Genomic DNA, 17730 nt, shown 5'->3' with positions numbered 1-17730 from the left:
TTTATTTGAGCATAAGCTTTCCTGAGCTACAGCTCACTGGCTTACGCCCAAATAAATGTGCTAGTCTCTAAGGTGCCACAAGTCCTCCTTTTCTTTTTTGCCAATACAGACTAACACGGCTGCTACTCTGAAACTCCCAGGTCAGGGGATGGAAACCTCCTGCCTCTTTCCCTCCCTCCCTCCCTTCTCCCCTCTCTTTGGGGGCGTCCCCAGCGCGTAGACGAGCTGTGACGAGCCTTGGGCTCCGGCCTATATAAACGCATGCTGCGGCCATGCTGCCTCTGAAATCCCTGAGACCTTGGCTGTGTTTTGTGGAGGTGGAGTGCACTCCCAGTATCTCCTTTGCAAATGGGTTCTGTAGCCTAGCGTTTACTCCCCTGAGCCTCGCCACCTGTGATCTCAAGCCGTGAGGGTGCTGCTGGGAGCAGCGCTGACAAGAAACAAGGTAAAACAACAGCACCCCCCAAAAGCAGTCGGGCGGGGGCTTCCGAGAATAGCTGCGCGAAGGGCAAACTTTGAGCAAGTGGTCGGTGGGGTGAACTAGGGGTGCCTCCAAGAGGGGTGGCGGGTGACTGTAGCTCAAGTGATCTGGGCGACTGCAGCTTTGTTGAACCGAGTCTTGTGTCGATGTGGGGAAGGGCTGATTGCTGTGTGTTCTCCGGTTCCAGACACGCTGCCAAGCCTTGCTTGCTGGCCCTCGATCTCCCTTTTAAAGACTCTGCCCAGTGCGCTTCTCTCATTTGGAGGGATTTCTCCCTTCCCCCCCCCCCCCCGGCCCCGGCCCCTTTGGCTTTGCGTTGTAACGAAAGACGCGATCTCCCTCGGTGAAACTGTCCCAGGATTGACAGGGCCTTTCCAGCTCACCCCCTTACAGACCGTCTAGGTACGGGGCAAGGGGATGAGGGTGAAGATTTTACGCTAAAGGGGGAGGGTTTCCCCGTGTCTCCCCGAAACAGGAGCGAAGTGGGCTTCCGGTGGCTTTGTCTGTTGCATTGTAAGTGACAAGGATGGAGTTTGCTTGTTGCCCGTGGCCCGTGGCCCGACGTTCCGTGGCCCGGGGCCCACCTGGGCTGGCACCAGTCGGTCAGAACTGCGGGCACCCTAGGGACACTTGCCCTGAGTTCGTTCGGGATGTTGGCAACTGTTTCCTTTCCGGAGAGGCCTCTTAACCCCCCCCCCCCTCCCAAGTGCAGGGTCTGCTGATCTGTCTTTGTCTTGTTTCCCTCGCACACGACTAGGGAATCTTTTAACCCAAACCAGTTGCTGTGCAGCCTCCAGACACAGCTTTGCTCTGGTGGTGTTACCGCAGCTCCCCTTTGCAGATCGTAGAGCTGAGAGGGGGCATTGCTCCCCTGCTCTGTGCAGGGCTTTGTTATCCTGGACGGCTGGAATGCCGCCCCTTGAATTGTGCTGCTCCAAGCACACGCTTGCTTGGCTGGTGCCTAGAGCCGGTCCTGATCCTAGGCTATGAGACTGAACATCCGGACACCCCCCAAAAAATCCTTGACATGCTTTCCCTCTCTACCGCTCTCCTCTCTCTCTCTCCCCCCCTTCCCCTCCCCCCTTTGAGAGACGTGCTGAGCAAGCTGGTGGAATCGAGATCATGCCTGTAGAGAAGTACAGGACTAGAGGCTAGGCTAGGGGGATGGGATGGGACTCTCTGTGGGTTGCTGCGAGCCAGTTCAGTCTGGTTTTTGCAGCTTGTGTGTTCTAGCAGAGTTCCCCACCCCCAGCTGTAGGCAAGTAAAGAATTCTCTAAAAGAGAGAGGAGAGACAAAAGACATGGCCACTTCCTCCCAGCCTGTAAATCAAGCAACATGTTTCCACCAAATGCATCCGATGAAGTGAGCTGTAGCTCACGAAAGCTTATGCTCAAATAAATTTGTTAGTCTCTAAGGTGCCACAAGTACTCCTTTTCATGTTTTAATGATTTCCCTTCAATTTACATAATCCTAGTCTCTGACTCCCTTCCCCCCACAACCCACGCAGCTTTCTAAAAATGTAAAAGCCACCCCACATATGTAGTAGAGGCTTATTTGCCAGTAAATATGCAGCTATTACCCTTTCCATCAAACCATTTCTGAGGAATTTCAGTCATTCTTGATCACAGAATGAAAGTGAATTCTGATGAGGCACTTACTATCCATAGCCTGATACTTTAAGGAAAAGTGAACTGGATACACCAGAGAAAATTGATCACATCTGTCCGCTGAACTGCTTTCATGCAGCAACATGCTTGAATGCTGATAACTTTATTAAGGTGTATTGTTTTATAAGCTTGTAATAGAGATTCTTTATTGGTTCATGTACTATCTTCTTAAATTATGAAATTGTGAAATGAACTGATAGAAAATATCAAGCTGATGTACCACACGCAGTTCGGGAAGTACTGGTTTAAGTGGAGTGACTAAAAGCAGAAACTGTCTTTTCAAACACTAGAGATTAAGGACAATTTCTAAGCACATGTGCTACTGCCACAGAAATGCCTACATGAGAAATAAATCTGTCAGTATGTTACTCTGCTCATCAGAGGCTTGAGTGTGGCTTTACACTAAGAATTTAGCAGACAAGGACAAGCCAAAATAGTTTGTTTTCTCTCTCTCTCTCAATAAACTCTGACCTGAAGACCCTGCGCCTTCATCATATAATGTGTGTTGCTTAAAATGTGGGACGTGAAGTGACCTGCATCTGGCTGAAATTGGGATGTGATTTGTTTTAATGGAGTTTATTAAGCAGAGAAAATAAAATAAACTTTAACCTCAGTTTGAGGCTGCATCCTTCATTGGCAGTTGAGGTTCTGGTTGGTTCTTTCATACTGGTCATGTCTATACATTTGGTGGTTTTGTTTTTTCAAAATTGAGATTGGCATAAATCTGTCTTTTCACATGTGGTGAGTAAATGGTGAAGAATGTGAAAAGCCATTTGCCCGTACACCCGTAGTGATCAGGTGAGTTCTTTGTTACACAAATGAGCTCTTCTCATCCCCTATCAGCATCCTAAGATGCTGAAAGAGAGCACGAACATGGGTCTCCCAAATCCCAGGCTAAATTACCTGTTCTGCCACAGATCTCCTAGGTGACCCTGGGCAAGTCACTTAATTAGTGCTTCCGTTCCCCATCTGTATATAGGGGATAACACTTCCTGTTTCACAGAGATGATGTGAGGACAAACACACTGAAGACCATGAGGTGTTTAGATACCTAAGGTAAGGTGAGGGACATGGAAATACAAAGATGTATTTAGTAGCAAGATGGAGCATAACCAGTTTTATATAATACACAGCTACCATTTCAGTAATCTCTTGCTTTAGTAGCTGAAGGTCAAAATAAAGCCCCACCCCTCAATCATTCTTCCCTCCATTGAAAGGTGGTGGATTGTAGAGAATCTGCTTGGTTGGGAATAGTTGGATTGACCTTGTCAGTGGTGCTGTTTGTTAGGACGAGAGGTCTCTCTCAAAGCTCCCTGCTTCTCTAGCTCTATTGCCATGACTACTACTGACTTACTCAGAGCTGTTACTAGGCCAGACCAACTTACTAGATCATAACCTGTCCCCTCATCTGCCCCTCTTCTGTATTCTACATGGTCACTTTAAGACTAGATAACTATTCACACTGTAAACGAAACGAGGAGTACTAGTGATAATTTAGACTAACAAATTTATTTGGGCATAAGCTTTTGTGGGCTAAAACCCACTTCATCAGATGCATGGAGTGGAAAATAGAGTGGGAAGATTTATGTAACAGTACATGAGAAGATTTGGGGGGGGGGGTCCGAGTAAATTCAATTAAAATGAGCTATTATCAACAGGACAAAAAATCACTTTAGTAGTGGTAATCAGTGTAGCTCATTTCAAACAGTTGACAAGAAGGTGTGAGTAACTGTAGGGGGAAATTAGTTCTTGTAGTGACTCATCCACTCCCAGTCTTTCTTCAGGCTTAATCTGATGGTGTCCAGTTTGCAAATTAATTCCAGTTCTGCAGTTTCTCATTGGAGTCTGTTTTTGAAGGTTTTTTTGTTGAAGAATTGCCACTTTTAAGTCTGTTGATTGTCCAGGGAGATTGAAGTGTTCACTGACTCGTTTTTGAATGGTCTAATTCTTAACATCTGATTTGTGCCTATTTATTGTTTTGCATAAAGACTGTCTGGTTTGGCCAATGTACATGGCAGAGGGGCATTGCTGGCACATGATGGCATGTATCACATTGGTAGATATGCAGGTGAACAAGTCCCTGATGGTGTGGCTGATGTGGTTAGGTCCTATGATGTCCCTTGAATAGATATGCGGACAGAGCTGGCAACAAGCTTTGTTACAGGGTTTGGTTCCTGGGTTAGTGTTTTTGTTGTGTGGTGTGTGGTTGCTGGTGAGTATTTTGCTTCCGGTTGGGGGGCTGTTTGTAAGCAAGGGCTGGCCTGTCTCCCCAGATCGGTGAGAGTGAGGGATCGTCCTTCAGGATAGGTTGTAGATCCTTGATCTTTTTGCTGATAACGACTAACAGGGCTACCACTCTGAAACCTATTCACGCTGTGCTGCCCCAGTAATCAGCAGCCGCTGCGGATGGCTGACTGGGCACATGCTAAACCAGTGAGACTCGGGCCAAGTCTTGGGATCTGCAAGCAGCTCTTTAATGTGTCTCCGGTGCCTTGTAGCACATGAGATTAAAACGCTGTGTGACTGGTAAATAATTAAATTGGGATGCTTTACTGTGCTAACCAATTATAGTGAACAAACTAATACTTGGTCTTTCTTTTTTTGCTGTGAGAATAATATATAGCACTAAATATTTTCCATGTCCTACTGTTTTTAAATATGAAATTATAGTAAATTAAACAATGAATTCACACTACTATGGCTCTTTTTTTGGCTAATGTTGATTGCTAATTTGGCTCCTGGACCACTGAGGTCTGAGTATCACTGTCCTAAACACACCTTGCTTCCTGTATCTGACAGCGCATCTGTCCAATAAGTAACGGCACAGGTGTGATTGGCCTTGTGGGATGTTTCCCACGGGAAGTGTTATGGGATTCAGATTTAAACTCCAGTGTGTTAATGTGTCTGGAGAAGTTTCTTGGGTCAACTGTACTTCCCTGGATGGGATTCCTTAACTAATCATTTTTGTAAATGTTTCATAGCACAGATAATTGAATCATAGTGCAATTAGGTGCTATGGCTACGGGCTTGTCGCATGCAAACAAATAACTGTTTGTTAAACTGAAAAGTGAACAGACAGTGTGTTCGCCAAAGGAAGGCGAGTCTTGTACTCTGCTTGGAAGACTAGCAAACTCTAACTCTGGCTTACCTGAACAGGGAGGGATTCCACAGTGGGGACAATCTGGGAACAGTTTGCCTCCAGGTCTTGATGTCTGGGGACTGCATCTTAGCAGCCATGATGGCAAATAGGAAGCGGTAGTTCCTTAGGTAGCCAGATTGAAAAACTCCTTGACTTTTGCCTGGAAACAGACCGATGCAAGATTAGTGTGTGAAGAAGAGGTGTAATGTGACTGCAGAAACACTCCATTAAGCCAGTGGGCTGTGGCTTACAAGTGACACTGCTGCAGTGGCTTGGTTTGCCAGATGTGTGCCCCTTCCAAAGTGCACATCAGGAAGGAAAGGCTGCCACACCCTAGTTAACTTTGGATGGCAGCTTTGTCTTTTCTAAGTACCACTCATCAGCACATACAGGATGTTTTGATAACTACTCAATGCTCTTTGAGGGCCATGGGCTGCCTTCGTCTCTAACTTTCTACCACTTTCTAGAGCTGGCTGGAGCTTTGACCAAAAAAACTTCTTTTCCCCAGCCAGCTGTACTCTACTCTCAGGTCAGCAGAAATCTGATATCAGCAGTGCTGACATTGTGTCCAGAGTATGTGCCTGTAACCAAGCTACATTAATACTTAATATTTTATACCCTGTTATTCACGGCTAATGGTGAATAATAAGCTGTATTAAGAGGTGCTGCTTATAATTAGCTGACTGTTCTGTTTGACAGGAAGGAGTAAACTGTCACTTTGAAGATAGTGCAGAGACCTCTGAGTGATTGAAGTAAATGGGCATATTTATTTCCTTCATTATTTCTACTTGTGATAGCCTGACTGTGTATGTCAGATGAGGATGAGCAGTGGAAACTGAGCACCATACAACTCTTTCTTACAATAAAGTAAACCAGGGGAGTGGGAGCCCCACTATGCTGGATGCTGCACGTGTCCCTGCCTCAGAGAGCTTGCAATGTAAATAAATGGGAAAGGAAATACTATCCCCATTTTACAGATGAGGAATTGAGGCACAGTGACTCACCTGAGGTTACCCAGAAGTCTGTGGTAGAGTTAGGAACTGAACCAAGATCCCATGAGTCCTGTTCCAATGCCTTATCTCTGTAACATTGTGTGATGTGATGTGTACTGATTTGGAAGGATGGGAGTGATTTCAAGTGAGCCATTTTTCCTGCATTTATTTCTGTAAGTGTTTGTAAACACATCTACTTGGCTGACAAGACAGACATACAGAACAGATGGCAGTATGGTGTATGAAATTTGCCTGGGTGGTGACTGCTCTGGAGATGTGACTGTAGCTTGCTTTCACAGGTTGTCCAAACATTAAATGTACTCTAGCATTTTTTTTTTTAAAACATGATTATTGGAAAGTCCTATCTGCTAATTGGTAGGGGGTGAGAACTATAAACAAGTAATTTATCCATGAGCTTTGTCCTTCTGTTAAAGGACATCTTGTGTAGGGTAACTTCCTCACATGTTAGAGAAGTTAGATCTTGGGGGAGGGCGGTTTGTTAAACAATGGGCTGATCAAACAACTTTGCAGTCTGCAAATGTCCACTGTTAGAGCAGTGATGTCTAACTCTGATTTGCTACGAGTCACATGGTGTCTAGTTGAATGAGTGCACAAGCATTTCTGCTGCTAATATACAAAGCATAGGGATGAAAACGAAACAGATCATGACACCATTGTTATGTTCGTCAACGTCCCTCTTGTGTCATTCACACATACTTCATTAGCCCTTCAGGGCAAGGGACCATAACTTTGTTTGGGGATGTGGTTAGCACACACACACACCCCTAATTCCAGCACCTGTGTTCACAGTAATGGTAATATGTACTAGCAAGGATGATCTCATTTTGAATGGAAAAGTTGTGCTCATGATGGTTCCTCCTGTGACTTATTGATTAGCTTCTGTTTAAGACTATACTTCAGTAGTTAAAAGTATTAGTCCATGGTGATATGGGCTATAGGTATGTACTGCATACAGAGGAAAACAATTACCCTTAATACAATCTGAAGACCCAAGAAAGCAGAACATCATCAACAGTGAATTCTAGCTAGCACATTGTCAGAAATGTTGCAAGATAAACTTACTCAAATCGTTCATGTGCATTAGGAATTGTTTTAAGTGAAAGTTGAGATCCTGAATCTATTGCAGTAATCAAGGAACACCCTGAATGATGTCTCATGTAGCATGTGGGGTTTTTTCCTCCTTGTTATCCCATGGTTTAGGCTTCTTGAGGATGGTAATAGAAGGTACTTTGAGTCTTGTGCCACATTTGTTTGCTCTCTACGGTATGCACAGTTGCCGACTTTCACAATAAGCCAAAAATCAAGCTAATGCCATTTCAAAACAAGGCCAAACCAAGCCACTCCTTAAGAACCCCAATACTGTGACTAGATCTCTTCCTCCCCCCCCCCTCGGCCCCCTCAGTGTGCAGTCTGGGACAGTGGTGGGCCTGCTGTGCAACCCTGACTCTCTTCCTGCCTTGCCCCTGCTTGCTGGGAGCCGATCAAAAATAAATAAAGCAACAAGCTGCTACATGCAACAAGCTAAGCCAAAAACTAGTCAAGAAGCAACTCACAAGCCAATTAAGCCAAAAACAAGCCCAATTTCTGCGCTGCTTTTTTTTTGGGGGGGGGGTTGGCATGTCTGGTGGTATCTGGTCATGGACACTCCCCATATTCTGAAGGCTCACTCCTTTGTCTTGCAGGGTTGATATTAGTACAAGAACTAAGATCAAGTAACATGGCAGCAATCCCATCAAGCGGCTCGCTTGTGGCAACCCATGACTACTACAGAAGTAAGAACTGCTACGCTGCCCTTTAATGGGTGCAAAATTGAGTGCTCACAATCCACACTGCAGACACTCGTGTTGGTGGGTGGGGAACATATCTATCTAGTTCAAACCTTTTTCTGTGGCATGGGTCTTGCTAAGATAAGTGCTGAACTCTCCTCTTACCTTGGTAGAAGTCTGTAATGCCCATGTAGAACTGCTCAAACAAAAGGAGTACTTGTGGCACCTTAGACTAATAAATTTATTTGAGCATAAGCTTTCGTGAGCTACAGCTCACATCCGATGAAGTGAGCTGTAGCTCACGAAAGCTTATGCTCAAATTTTAGTCTCTAAGGTTCCACAAGTACTCCTTTTTCTTTTTGCAAATACAGACCAACACGGCTGCTACTCTGAAACCTGCTCAAAAACAGTCAAATTTTGCTTTCCAACCGCAGTGTATTTATAGGTTCCTTGGAAATGCAAGTTAAAGAGGAGCCTAAAGGAGTTGGGTGCTCATCCCTCACTGAATTTCAATGGAATTTGAGCACCCAAACTCCCTTAAATGCCTTTTGGAAATGCTTGAAAGCTCCTATTCTTGCTTACTGTGTGCCTATGCCAAAGCCATCTGCTTCTGTATCCTTTCTCAATACATAGTGAATGTACCGTTTCTCTCTTGATTGTTCCTTTCAAAGAATCACCAACAGAACACCTTACAGGACCCGAAGTATGGATTAATTTAGAAGTAGCCACTGGTGACAATGTCATGGCATTTCAGAAATGCCATGATCCATCCAGGCCCTAAACAAAGACACCTTTTTGTTCATGCAAAAAAATGCCTGACACTGCAGCATTTTTGTTGAAAAGAGGCTAAGAGCCAAGAAGGGGGGGGGGGGGAAGGAATCTTATTTACTAAGCAGGGAGATAACAAGCCACACTTCCTTAATTGTGCCAGCATCCGCTGTACTCAACCATATGACCTACCATACAAACAAAGGAACAATGAGTTCTCAATAGGTGGTTTAAGGGCTATTTTCCTCTTCTTGAAAGTGGCTGCCTCTAGAGTTACCTTAAAGCTCCTGGGAGCATATGGTGGGTGGGGGTGACTAGCTAAACAGCTGTGTAGAATAGAATAGGTACTTCTGCAAAAGGCAAAGTAAATAGGAAAAATACAGCCTGGCCACATAAGCCTATAGTACAGGGCCAGATCCTCAGGTGGGCTGAGCTACCATAGCTCCACTGCCCATAAAGCTTTACCAAATAGTACCATCTGAAGATTAAGAACATAAGACCAGCCATGCTGGGTCAGACCAAAGGTTCATCTAGCCCAGTATCCTGTCGTCCAACGTGGCCAGTGCCAGGTGCTCCAGAGGGAATGAACAGAACAGGTAATCCTCAAGTGATCCATCCCTTGTCACCCATTCCCAGCTTCTGGCAAACAGAGGCTAGGGACACCATCCCTGACTATCCTGGCCTAAGTTCCCTGTAAGCCGCATGGTCGTGCAGCAGCCTATTTAGTGCCACTTAGGGAACCCACCCAGGGACCTGAAGGGGCGCCCCTCCCCCCTCCCCCCCAGCCCCAACTCGCCCTGCAGCCTAGCCCCAGCCACAGCCAGATCAGGACTGGGGTGGCAGGGCTGGAGCAGCCTGGACCCAGGTGTGACTAGGGCCAGCCCAAGGTGCAGGCCCGCTGTGCTGGGAGAGGGGCACCTATCCTACAGCCCCAGGCCCAGAGCTCCTGCAGCAGGGACAGGTGCCTTTTCTCCCTGCCCCCACCCAGGTGCTGCTGTGGGGAGATCTCTCTCCCCGCAGTAGCCCCGGGCCACCCTCTTGCACTCCAAACCCCTGTGCCCCAGCCCTGAGCCCCCTCTCACAAGATCCCCACCCCCACCACATGAATCTTGTTATGTGCACCAATATGGAAGTGATGTGTCATGTGCCTCTATCATATTTCCCCCCTCAGTCATATCTTTTCCAAGCTAAAAAGTCCCAGTTTTAATCTCTCCTCAGATGGAAGCCGTTCCATTCCCCTAATCATTTTTGTTGTCCTTTTCTGAGACTTTTCCAATTCCAGTATATCTTGTGGTCTTCTCCCCACACTCCTGTTAGAGATGCAGGATGGAGAGGGGGAAATTGATGTTGTGGGACCTTGTCTCGTAAAGCACTCTCTACATTCAGATCGTTGTTGCTCTCCAGCAAGCTCCCTTTGGCCAAGTGGCAACTGCTGTGATTTACCCTACATCAGGCAAGTTCCTCCCATGCAGAAATGTCTATGCTATAGCGGCTGTAGCGCTGTAGGGTAGACGCTTCCTGCATTGGTTGACAGGAAAAACCCTTCCATGTAGATAATGCCTCTCTGGGGCAGTAGCTTGGGTGATGGAAGAATCCATCCATTGACCTAGCTGTATCTGTACTGGGGATTAGGTTGACCTAACCACAGTGTTTGGGGGGGCAACATTTTTCACAGATCTGACCAAATTTAGCTGGGTCGACCTAAATTTTAGGCATAGACTAGGCTTCTGTCTCTCCCACACTAGAAGGGGAGACTCCCAATGTGCATGAAACCAAAACCTTCCCCCACCCTCCATGACCAAGAATCCTACACAAGGATTGTAGTTGTTTTGCAAGAAATTAAGCATGGGTTATGCTCAGTTACTTGTCTCCACTTGCTGAGTGAGAGTTACAAAACCATTTGGAAAATCTTTATGTAAGGTTATGTCCACGTAGCACCATCTGTGTTCCAACCTGTGGCATTAACCCGCTGCTGCTTGTAATTTCCTAGTTTGTTTAGAAAGCTACTTGAGGTTCTTCTTTGCCCTTCGGGTGTAAAAGAATCTATTCTTAAAACACCATGCCAGGAAATCTTGTAAAGGAGCACTTAAAAATATCTCCAAATGTGTGATGGCAGATTAACGGGTCCTTCAGACATGCTCTAATGCTTACTGTCTAGGGTGGATGCCATTAAAAGGCTGGCACATACCAGCTGATACTCAGAACAGGAAATTAGCTGGTATGGAAACTGGTACTTGAACCTAAGAAACAGTAATGTGGCAGATACTTTATCATTAATGGCAAACCATGTACTAACTGCAGTGAGGAAGTTCATTACAGCAGTAGATCTAATATTGGCAGAGGGGAATGTTGGTCTGATGGGATGCAATCTCGTTCACAGGGCGTCTGGGTTCCACTTCCAGCAACAGCTCCTGTGGAAGTGCTGAATACTCTGGGGAGGTTATTCCTCACCATCCGGGTAAGCACCTCTCCTACAGCCTGGGCTCTCTGTCCCAGCCTTCTACAGAGGGGAACTCTTGTGGTCAAAACATTCTTAATTTTAATACAAAACTAGCTACCTTCTCCATAGCTCTTCAGAGGATCAGTGTAGCTTCAAAAACATTCTCAGTGTTAACTAAGTACGTTATCCATGGGTTATACAGAACCGCTTATAATGGCAGAAAAAGCCCTAGAGAGACTGCATAGAAGAGAACTGGAAGTTGTAGTAGCTGGCATCTACGCCTTCATGAGGCACCACTGCAGAGGGGCAGCTTCTTTAATTTGTCCTCTTGCTTGCATGTGTAGCAAGACCACTGTGGTAATCAGGGAAGTACCTATTTCTGCTGTACCTCCTAATCAAGCTGCCTGTACCTAGTTGTCATTTCATAAGTATGTTTGTTTGCTTTTCAGGTCTTCCCAAGTCTGACCCCGGTCACTGGTGGGCTAGCTTCTTCTTTGGAAAGCCAACCCATCCTGTCATGACAACTGTGTCAGAATCCCCAGAGAAGTAAGTGGTCATTAATTTTAACTCACTCAGAATATGGTAATGGAGATAAACTAAGAAGCTTGAAGGGTGGCTTGGAATATTGGAATGGCAAGGACAAGGGAGGACTGTTGTGGAGGAATGCAAACTGTAATGTCTTATAATTCTGCTGTGTTGCATTCTGCACTGCATATCTAGAATACTTTCCAGATGCTCTTCTGAAGTGCTTTGAATCTTCACGATCCACCCAGCAGCAAAGAGCTAATAGCAGCAAAAGGAATCCCCATAGCTGGGGAACGGTAGCACTGTCACCCATTATTATGAGGAGATATTAGACCTAAAAACTCCAAGACCCATATCCTCCTCAGGTGCCTAACTCCCCATGATGATCTGGGCCTGTCTCTTCAGATGTTGTGGAAGCTGGAACATCTGTTTAACTGGGTGGAGTAGGGGATGCTAATGGCCATTTTGAATTAAACTGTTTCTCTTTGTGTAAAAGCCATCATGAACCCAATGACAAGGTGGCTGAAGGACCAACTTCTATTGGTGAGAGAGACAAGCTAGTTTCTCAGCTACAACAACACTGCATGTCACGAACAAAGTCCTTCTCTGTCTGCTGAATTCTACTAAAAGTTCCAGAGGAGGAAAGGATTTTTCCTTTATAGCCATTGAAAATTGGTACAATAAAAGGGCCAAACATAATGGCCCTCAAGGAAAGTGTCCTCAAAAGCTTAGTGGTCAAACCCAAGAAGTGCAGGAAAAGAGCCAGAGATTAAATGCTGGGGGTGGTGATTCAGGCCTAGCTCGCACAGGCAGTGGCAGTAGAAATGGCAGGTGCAGATGTGGATTAACTAGTTTGTGTGCACACATGGTTGCATGCAGCCCTGTGGATCTAGCAAGTCAAGAGGGCAGGGGAATAGCTCCAGTTGTCTTAGCCAGTAAACAATGGAGCTGTTGACACCAATAAGACGCTGTTGTCAGCTAGCACAGCTTTTTTGTTGCAGATGGTGCTCACTGTAGTCAGGAAGTGCTGCTCAATCTGGAGCAGTGATGGTTGAGTTCGGGTGCTTCCACCATCTCTCTCTGGACTCCGAGAATCTCACTAGAAGTCTGTCCTGGAATCACTGCAGTAGGAACATACAAGGAGCTCTAATGAGAGCAGGGAGCTGCAGTTCACCAGCCTTGTATCCGAGGCAGCTGTGTTTAAAGTGTTCTTGTGCTTTTTTTTTTTTTTTTTTTTTTTTTTCCTCATTTTCCCTCACCCAGTGTCTCTCTTGTCTTCCAGTTCAGGAACTTTCCAGGTGGCCAACGGCATGATCACTTGTGGCCTGGCTCAGGAAGTAATGAGGAAGCACCATGCCAGTGAGCCCAGCAAACAGAGCACTGGGCCATCTGCGTGAACAGGCTGGCACATCTTCCTGCTGCCTGCCTGGTTGCTGCTTCTGATCCAAACGCTAGGAGTCAGAGCCCATTTTCCACTCCCCCTCCCCATAGACAGGCTGTGTTAAGTATTTTAGATGTAGGTTTTTAAAAAACAAAAACAAACAAATTCTACACTGCCTTTGTACTGTTTCATTAACTTGACTGCATTCTTTCCATACAGCCTTGGTAACACTTTTTGTTTACTTGTTCAAAGAAACTAATAAACTTAAGCAGCCTTTTAAATGCTGTGTGGCTTTAATGTCTTTTCTTTCCAGTATGAGCTCTGCCCTTTGCTGGGTGCTACTGCTCTGTCTTGGAGGGGAGGCTGTTAGCATTATGCCCAGGAGTGTTTCACACATGGGACAGGGACCTGAACTTGGGGACAAATCTCCTGGCTTCATGCTAAATTTCACCTTAGCTCAGTTTCCCTTAAATCTTGGTGACAAGGAGGGGAGTTCTCAGAACTATGGCTACTTACAGATAGACAGCATGCTTGACAAACTGCAGCTCCAGGTTAATTAACCCCCTGAAAGTGCGGTCTCTTCCCTGGAATTGTGAACATGCTCAATTAAGGCTTTGAAACCCCTTCACTGCTTCTCATCAGAACGGGCAGGTAGCTCTGCAGCCTTCCATAGTGGCCAGTCCTGTCACTGGGTTGTCCTTTTTCCAGATGATAGCCGTCCCCCTCAGGCGTACCTGGCATAGAACATCACTTGCCTTGCACAAGGCATAGGTAGGTGAAAATGAAGGCCCTGCCATCTGAGTAGGGGGTAGCATGTCACTTTTCAAGGTCACTTAATTGTATTGAGGGAATATGAAGCTCTTTCTAATCAATCATGATGAGAACAGAATAATTCTGATCATTTGGTTCTAGCAATAGCCTGTTCTCAGCATCTGACCCATTGCCAATAGAGAGAAAGATTAAAGCCCTGTCGTAAAATTCACTTAGGTTTTCTGCTGCTACCTTTTTGAGTCTCGACTGGAGGCCAAATAGCCCTTCTGGCTTTCAGGCACCCAGTTCTTAATGCAGGTACAGGAGGATCTTGGGAAACAAGCACTTCAAAAAAAACTACCCCTTCTGCAACAATTAAAATGAAGACTGACCTCTGCAGTTATGGATGTGTGTATCGACACCCAAATGCAGGCTGAAATGCAATGAAAGGTTGCTTAGTTGCTTGACAGGCTGTATCTATCATATCCTACATGCATGGAGCCATAAGCCCCTGTTTTCTTAAAATGGCCCTTTTTCTTTTAGTTCCTACCTTCCAGACAAATAACAAAAGGCTTGTTCCATCAGCAGCTGTGCATACCGCTGCCCCAGCAAGAAATGTTTGCACTTGCCTAAATGTAAAACTTGCATGTTATAAATGCCCTAGAACCAAAGCACTTGACCTACATTAATAGGAATCTTTGTTTCTTTGCTTTTGAAATTGCTGTAGTAAACTCTTCTAAGACTGCTATCATGGCTGTTGTGTCTCTAGATAACTTTTAACAGCTGTCCTGCTTAGTTAACCTTTCCTCGAACCTAAGGGTTCCAGCTGAGGAGAAGCATGGAAGTTGATCCTACTGCAGCATTCCCTAATTGTCTAGTACAGTGTTTTCAGAGCAAATGAGGGGCTGGGTGCTGTAGCGATGTGGCCTATGCATTGCATGGCCTTACTGTCTCAAGCACAGATCTTAATAGCACAGACTAATCTTATCAACTCCATGGTTGGAAACTATCAGTTGGTTTATTTTTTACAGAAAAATAAATTCAGATTTTATTTAAATAAAAGCTTAAGACCAAACTTTCAAATACTTCTGTCTGCTCTTGTTAAACAGCTAATGTCGCTATTCCTGGGCAACATAGCCAATCACTCGTCTGCATCTACAATTCAGTCAAGTTTGCATGAAGACTAGGTGCACAGCTTTGAAAACTAGGTTTGTGCAGGCCCCTTTGGGACTGAATGATCAAGTTCTAATGGCACCAATTTTCTCTGCAAACAGTTATTTCTATCCCTAGTTAGAACAGGAAGATATTCAGAGCTATAAAGGCTTACTGGTAGATTTTAAACTAATTTGGTAACCTCTCCCACAATTCTGAGCCAAACCAGCTCATACTGTTCTATTAGAAGTGAAAGCAATCATCTTGTGGATGGGCCAAAAAGTCACAGCTCAATGACTTTTGGGGGGAAAAGACAAGCTGTGGAAAATGTCTTGCTCAGCTGACCTACCCCCAAATAAACATTTCTCAGTCTCTTAGAATCTCAAAGTTATAGCTGTAATAGATCTCAAGGAAGGCAGGGCTAGTGCACCCTCGTGCTGAGTGAGACAGGATTAACTGGTCTACAGTCAAAGCAAAATGTAGGATATGAACAAAACCTTAAACTAACCTATGACTAATGCTATCAGGGTGGTCAAAGTTTATGGGGAAATGTCTTTGCTCAGTTCCTTGCTGGAAATGACTTCAGAACAGTTCCGTGATGCAGGGTTGCCTTAGTCTGTATGGGCAAGTGTCTCTCTGGAGCTAGTGCAAAATGTGTGTGAGTAAAAGCCAAAACCTCAAATACTGTAAGCAAGTGGAGAAAAGAAGAGAAACCAGCAGTCGGACCTTCGCATGGCTTGTGTATGAAAACAGCTGATTACTGATTCACTAACACTTGTGATAAGGTGTCCAAAGAGGCTTGTTTTGCTCTAGAACCATTGTGTAATCCACAGTACATGTAAAATAGTTACCAACAAGTGCTTATTTTTTAATCTCTGTTTTGGAACATAAATCTTTCCTTAAAAATTACATACTCCTTATCAAGACCCAGTCCAAACATAAAGGGCTGACGCTTTTCTCTTGTCTTGTAACTAAATCTGGTCTGACTTCCTGGTTTTGCATTTTCAACAAGGAAAAAAATGACCCTTTAATACGGCTAATCCTAGACAATCCCACAGGTGCTTAGTTACAGAAAGGCTGAGGGGTTGGAAAGAGATGCATAAAATTGGAAGATGGCATATTCAACAGGGTTTATTCTCATATCTTACTATTCAGGCTTATTCTTCACAGAGGAATGCTATTCTTTGTGGAAAGACATGAAGCCTTTATTAAAAAGATTAGAAATAAATGTTTAAATGGAAGTGCACACTGAGTCAGATCCTCCTTTGATGTGAATAGTGCTAGTGACTTAACCCAATAAATCAATACGCTGTTGGGATAGGAGGGAGGGAAAATTCAGGTCAGTTCCTGAGTTTTGTAAAGTGGAAGGCAATCAGGTGTGTGTTTCATAAGAGTGTGTATGACAGCGAAGTGTGTAACTGCTGCATTGACCAATTCACTCTGCATTTAATGAGCTCCAGATGTTCTTAAAGTGTTTGAGGGGAAAATAAAATGACTTCCTCGATCAGTCTGGAATCAGTGGAAAACAGTGGCCAGAGCAACACCCAACCATTCTCTCCACAGACTTTCACATCACCTGAGGCTGCTCTGAGCAAGCTTATGACCAGGGCCAGTATAAATTCAGGAGCAGGACCAAGGAGGCACAGCTGGCTCCTTTGCAGCCCTCTCCCCTCCTCCCCCACTCCCCTTTTCCTCCTAATCCTTAGCTGTTGCCAGCAAATATTGCACACAGCTGAGGATCTAAGCCAAACTGGAGTTCTGTTCCGAGGAGTGAATTTGGGGGGGTTCCACATGTGCTGTGCATTAATAATTTCCCATCAGTGTTTCTCCATTTCCAAATAAGATGAGGGAGGGGTTGTCACTTGGTAATTGCCAGACCTGCACATTAAGTCTGTAAGAACACAGGACTGGAAGGAGCCTCCTGGGTCATTGAGTCCAACCCATCATATCATCCAGTTGATAAATTTGCTGTGCCTGACCCGTGAAGCAAATTGAAAAAGCCATTGAGTGCCAGCCACTTTCCCTTCTTGACTATATGGTATTGAGTGCTGGCTTTGTTGTTATGGTGGCAAACAGCAGGATATCCCTGCTCAGACTAGATCAGTTTACAGTATTACACGGATGTAGCCTTCATTATGTCCAAATTTAAGTGGTGTGTCTGCAGCTGCTGATGAACTAGCCATTCAAATTAACTCTTTTTCTCTCTCTTCCCCCCACCAGTCATTTAGGAGGAGTTTGGGTTATGCCCTAACTTCCTTGCAGAGACTGATCCGGCTATGGAAGACAGACATTTTACCTGCAAGATGGCTGTGCCTAATGTATGAAACATCATGCAGAATTTAATCGATTTCTAGTTTGGGTTCAAACAAAGCCTATTAAAAGAGTTATCCATGTTCTGAGTGGGTGGAGGAAGTGGCAGTGATTATACCATGCCCTATACGAGAACATTTCCCTTCAGCCTCAGGAAACAGCTGATAGACCATCATGATTTTATGCCCCATGCCGCACAAGTCCAGCCACTAAGGGCCTGATCCTGTGAGGAGCTGACCCCTTCCAGCTCCCATTGGGGCTAGTAGGAGCAGCCGGTGCTCAGCATCTCCTGGGATCAGAAATAATAGGAACTAAAGATGCTGAGCACCTTGCAGAA

The 17730-nt window shown here is 45.1% G+C and overlaps 1 protein-coding gene across 1 annotated transcript; it reads left to right on the top strand.

Moving 5' to 3' along the window:
• Positions 1-266: 266 nt before the first annotated feature.
• PPDPF (pancreatic progenitor cell differentiation and proliferation factor) lies at positions 267-13462 on the top strand. Its single transcript, XM_038370044.2, has 5 exons — positions 267-445; positions 7984-8073; positions 11216-11293; positions 11725-11821; positions 13083-13462. The coding sequence occupies exons 2-5, from the start codon at positions 8019-8021 to the stop codon at positions 13195-13197; spliced, it is 345 nt and encodes a 114-aa protein (XP_038225972.1). The 5' UTR covers positions 267-445; positions 7984-8018; the 3' UTR covers positions 13198-13462.
• The last annotated feature ends 4268 nt before the right edge of the window (positions 13463-17730 follow it).

The sequence above is a fragment of the Dermochelys coriacea genome, chromosome 13, assembly GCF_009764565.3.
Source record: "Dermochelys coriacea isolate rDerCor1 chromosome 13, rDerCor1.pri.v4, whole genome shotgun sequence".
NCBI classification, from domain to species: Eukaryota; Metazoa; Chordata; order Testudines; family Dermochelyidae; genus Dermochelys; species Dermochelys coriacea.
Note: the sequence above shows the minus strand (reverse complement) of the source record. Positions and strands in the feature narration are given on the sequence as shown.